This window comes from Austrofundulus limnaeus, unplaced genomic scaffold, assembly GCF_001266775.1.
Source record: "Austrofundulus limnaeus strain Quisiro unplaced genomic scaffold, Austrofundulus_limnaeus-1.0 Scaffold2, whole genome shotgun sequence".
NCBI classification, from domain to species: domain Eukaryota; kingdom Metazoa; phylum Chordata; class Actinopteri; order Cyprinodontiformes; family Rivulidae; genus Austrofundulus; species Austrofundulus limnaeus.
The window spans coordinates 6,214,101-6,219,246 of record NW_013952404.1 but is presented as its reverse complement, the minus strand read 5'-3'; the positions used below and the strand labels follow the sequence as shown (position 1 = coordinate 6,219,246).

The 5,146-nt window shown below is 42.6% G+C and overlaps 1 protein-coding gene across 1 annotated transcript in view; it reads left to right on the top strand.

The window, feature by feature from the left end:
- The window catches only part of tmem63c (transmembrane protein 63C), a gene marked incomplete at its 5' end in the record, with an annotated part of 29,184 nt that overhangs the window by 2,777 nt on the left and 21,261 nt on the right, over positions 1–5,146 (top strand). Inside the window, 2 exon segments of the mRNA XM_014013056.1 lie at positions 3,791–3,870; positions 4,376–4,463. Coding sequence (XP_013868510.1) covers positions 3,791–3,870; positions 4,376–4,463 — 168 coding nt within the window.

Sequence of the window (5,146 nt, the reverse complement as noted above, 5' to 3'; positions counted from 1 at the left end):
GGGTGATACCAGTTTTTCTCAGAGTACAAGTACTTCAGTTTGGATACTCGCCAATACCAAGTACTTCAACATTACATGGTGGCTTTAAAAACAGATTTTTTTTAATTTAGAACAAAGTGGCTCTCCTACAGCCCCTCTGACTGGATCAAATCAAATAATATATACTGTTGCAACATTTTAAAATAAATAAATAAGATTTTCTTTCAGCTTGTATAAACATGGAACTGATAAACTTTTCACTTGTAAACTGTAACACATATAATGAAGTTTCAAACTTGGTATTTTATGTATCRGAACATTTTGTACAARTATGAGTACTTGTAAAAATATGAAAAATACYGGTATCGGGACACCTCTAGCCTGGTAAAAACCAGCCCCATGTTCTTCGCTTTGCTTCGTATAGAGGRTCTGGACTCTCGGCTTTTGAGAAACGATTTCTTGCCGGMGGCGGGAACACTGCTGATGTTTAAAACAATTTGGWTTAATTTTATCCAATCACTAACATTTGGCCGTGACTTATGTAGTGCGCTAGCTCGACCACGAAGGAAGCTAGACTAAGAAGCTAACCAGAARTTGTGTGCACTGTAAACAACCATCTCCTACTGGGAAGAGAGAAGCACCAAGCTGAACAAGATGGCTGTAAATGAGTGCTGCAGGCTGWGTGAGACTAATTTAATTTAATCTGGAAGCCTTGTCAACACAGACTGATGGGCTTTGTTCACTTCCTCCGCTGCCATTGCTAAACTACAGGCAGTAAAACTAAAGCAGCGCAGAAAATTGATGTCATCGTTCACGACTCCTCCTCCTGTTCGCTGATTGGCCCGGTTGAAATTCTACCTGAGAAATCYTCGTCTATGGGAGAAATCCCAGACGGAGCAGAGAAGGGAGATTAGAACAAGCAGAACTGCGTAGGAAGGCAATGGCCAGGCTAGGACACCACTAGTTTTTTATGATTTATATATTTTACGCCTGACGCCAAAGTAAAAGACTCAGCCTGAACAAACACTAACATGGCCTATAACTGAGTCTGTTTCCAGACATGGTGCTAAAATTTGTTGTGGTAGTAGCTGAGAGTCACCCTCATCACGTACTCTGAGTACTGACAGATTATTTGAGATACTGCGTGGRGTTTGACCAAAAAAGCAGTAACTCAAATCAAGTGTAAAAGTTTGGAATGAAAAAAAAAAAACACCACCCACTGGAACACAAGTTAGGAGTGATCAGGACTCTGTACCACAGAGCAGACAGTGTCCCTACAAACCCAGGAGCCAGGCAGAAAGAGAAATCACACACACGACAGGCCCTGGAGCAGTGTGGTTATCCTGACTGGGCTTTCCTGAAAGCAGACAGGAAACACAGACAGGACTCCATGCAACCTTCAGGTGAAAATGAAGACCCCAAACCCAGACCCAAACCAGTGGTTATTCCGTATGTTGCGGGTGTTTCGGAGAAACTGAGACATTTATTTTCTAAACATGATGTCCCAGTAGCTTTCAAACCCCAAAACACATTACGGCAAAGGCTGGTTCACCCCAAAGATCTGGTGCCCCGGCACAAACAGAGCAATGTTGTATATGCTGTTAAGTGCCAGGAGGACTGCGACCAGTTATACATCGGGGAAACAAAGCAATCACTGTTCAAAAGAATGTCCCAACACAGACGAGCTACATCTAATGGCCAGAACTCTGCAGTTTTCACTCATTCACAGGCCAGCGGTCACTCTTTCAGAGATGAGGATGTTCTCATTCTTGATAGAGAGGAACGTTGGTTTGAGAGAGGAGTAAAAGAAGCCATTTTTGTGAAGAAAGACCGTCCATCATTAAACAGAGGTGGAGGCCTCCATTTTTAGTTGTTCCCCTCCTACAGCACGGCTATTGCCAGTATCACTCCACCCCCGATTAACAATAAGTGTTAATTAGGTGTCAACGATAGCCATGTGATGTGAGTATCAGTCACATGGAGGCTGGGCTTAAAAGCCTGAATTTTGCCTGAAACTCTCAGACTGAAGAAGTCTCTTGGAGGAGAGACGAAATGTTTCATTAGAGAAGAACCCGTCCAGAAGACCTATACAATTTTTTTCTTTTTGATTTTTTTATCTGGATTACTGAGATGCATCAGGACATTTGGAATGAATGATGACGGGTGCTATGAGTTCCCTCAGGGAAGGCTGAGAATTTGAATTTAAATGACTTTCTCCAAGCTCACATTTTAAAGTGGGCCTGTTATGCAAAACTCACTTTTTTCATGTTTTTAAACTTATTTTTGGGTCTCTACTGCTTAGAGAAGCAGTCCAAACACCAAAAAAATGCACCCAGCCGTTTTTTTAGCTGTAATTACATGTATTTTTAGGTATCTGGAAACATGGTATTTCGATAGTTGTTCTGTTTTTACAGCAGCCATGGAGAACAGAGATGCCTGGATTAATTTTTTTTTATCTTTGATGACAATGTTCTGAGAAAATTGTCAAAGAAAGCTGTAGTTTGTGAAAATAATTTCACTTTGGAAACTTAYACCATGTCGGTGGGCGGAGCTAAAGTAAACAAACGGATAGGGGGGATAGGGGAGGGGGTTTCCATAGCAACTTCTGTATACAGCACGTTCTGGAGAGAGCTGAAGAACAGGAAGAACTGAAAGTGAAATTTCATTATTTGAGATTCATTTTGTGAATTAAATCAAATGAACATGTTTTGTATAGCCTACAGATGGATCCTAACTTGTGCTAAGACCCCCATAATATGCCCACTTTAAACTAAGACATTAACTTTGAGGGGTTTTTAACGTCTCATTATGATTTGGGTTCTTGGTTCCCTAATTATAATCCAAAAACAAAATGCAAACACATTATGTTCATGTCACAAATGTCAAGTTGAACGTGCTTCTGAGGACGCAGTGTTTACAAACACAGATCGCTCTGTTTCTGTGGACACGTTCCAGATAATAACGGGCTTCTGCCTCCAGCTGTCAGCCGCTCTCCTCTCCTCCGTCAGGCCTCGTCAGCCCTGATCTGCGCTCTCATGTCACTCTCGACCTGCCACCTCCATCTTTTTAATTGGCCCGTTTCGGGACGGCCGGGTTGTCAAGCCAACGCGGAGGGGCTTTTTCAGCCACCGTCTCCTGATGACGAGCGGGAGTCAAAGCGTGCTTCCCTCCAGGGCAGCACGCCTCCACCAGAAACCCATCATCGCACTGAATAAATAAAAAAAGCAGCATGGGGCTGCAGGAGAGCACCGGCACGCTTAAAAAAAATAATACCAAGAAAACACCAAGGAGCCAAAATGTTACTCATCCCGAGCTGTGTCTTCACCACTTTAAAGATGAATCATTTAACATTTCGAGGAGCTTTCTTTCATTAGCACATCTGTCACCAGCTCATACGAGCTAATGATGAAACGCAGCCATTAAAATTAACACTTTTTTTTACACTCATTTGCATTCAGATCACTGAGGTTGTTCGGCTCAGGGTACCTCAGCTCTCTACCCGTTTTGTTGGCAAACCAAAGCTTTTCAGATTTATTTTTACACTCGACCTCTCTCCGGTTTGACATTACTGCACGGCGTGTCTTCACATGTGCAAGCTGACCTGTCTCTGATAGTTTCCAAGACAACCACGTATGGAGAAACGGGATGGCTTATTGTTTGCTGCTGTGTTTAAAAAAAATTAAAATCAGTTCTTCTTCAGCTGTTTTTGGGGAGTTTTAGAAACAGGTTAAAAAAAGAAAATCCAAGTAAATATATGCTATGCGGCTGATTGTGTAAAATGCTCTGAGATTGTGTTTTGTTTATGTTCCAGTTCTTGCTGCTCGTCTTTTCGTGTCTGAGGAAGGCTGCGTGGGACTACGGCCGCCTGGCGCTGCTGATGGAGAACGACAGGCGAGTCCTTCTCTCCCAGGTTTTAATCAGAAAAGAATGGGATGTTCTCACCAGCCTGTGAGCTACAACTCTGTGCTCAAAGATGGAGTCATCCCCGTGGAGCCGTGCTCTTGATGCAGCAGCTCCCTCTGCTGATTGAAAAGGGAGATTGTGTCACAGTAAACTGTGGGCGTATCAAATGCAGTCAAGCTTAAATGGTTTCAGTGTTTGGAAAATCTTTAGAGTCGTGATATGAGTCCGTACAACTCGTCTCCTTTTCCCTCAGACGTGGATTAGTTCTGCCTGACCGAGGGCAGCATCTGTGYGCTCCTCTCTCCACAGTAATTGAATTATGCTGCTTAATTTGACATGCTGCTGAACTGTCAGAGCCCCTGCCTTCATCAGATTCTCCTGCACAGATTTCATGTCCTCCTGGCAGAAACACAGCACCGTTCTACTGCTCTCCTGTACTAATGAGGCCTCGTTTTTAAAATTTATTTCATGTGTTTCATGTGTTCCCTCGCAGCCTGACATCCCTGTTTTATGGAGAACCAAGTGAAAAAGAGAAGTCTCCTTCAGAATCCAGCCCCTCGGACTCTGAGACGAAAGATATGGTGAGTTTTAGAGCCTTTGTCAGATAGCATCAGAAAAGGCCTTTTTTGTGTCAGAATCAGATTTATTTCAGCCTGATTTTTAGGAAGGAGTGGAGGTTAGAGATGTGCCTGCCCTTATTTGACCCACTGTGGGCCCTTAACCCTCCAGCTGCTCCCCGGGCACCTTATGGCAGCCCTCTGCTCCACACGTGTGATGGGTAAAAATGCAGAGAATAAATAAAGGAACTAATAAAATACTTTATTATTATTATTATTATTATTATTATTATTATTCATTTAAAGGGAGGGGTGTGTTATACAAATATAAATAATGTTTTGCCCTCATCAAAAATACTGTTTGTCCAGAGTGTTGTTTGTCTCATTCATGTATGAGAAATCCTTGAATCTCCTGTGGTAGCCATTCAGATGTCCAAATACACTTATTCATACTAAACACCACGTATTTACACAAAGCTCCTCCCTGGAGTTCAGCCTGCAGCCGAGCTCCCGCCCGCAGAGCATCCTTTTTTTCGTCATCATCAGTGACTTTTTTCCCCAGAAGCATTGCTGTGAAAATGTGCTGAAGTGGGAGTGCCAGAAATGGTAGTAGGTACTTAAGAGACAGAGTCCAATTTCAGGGCATTTAGATAGACTGTGATGCAAAGTCAAATTTATTTTTGATATATACAGTACATATATAGTAG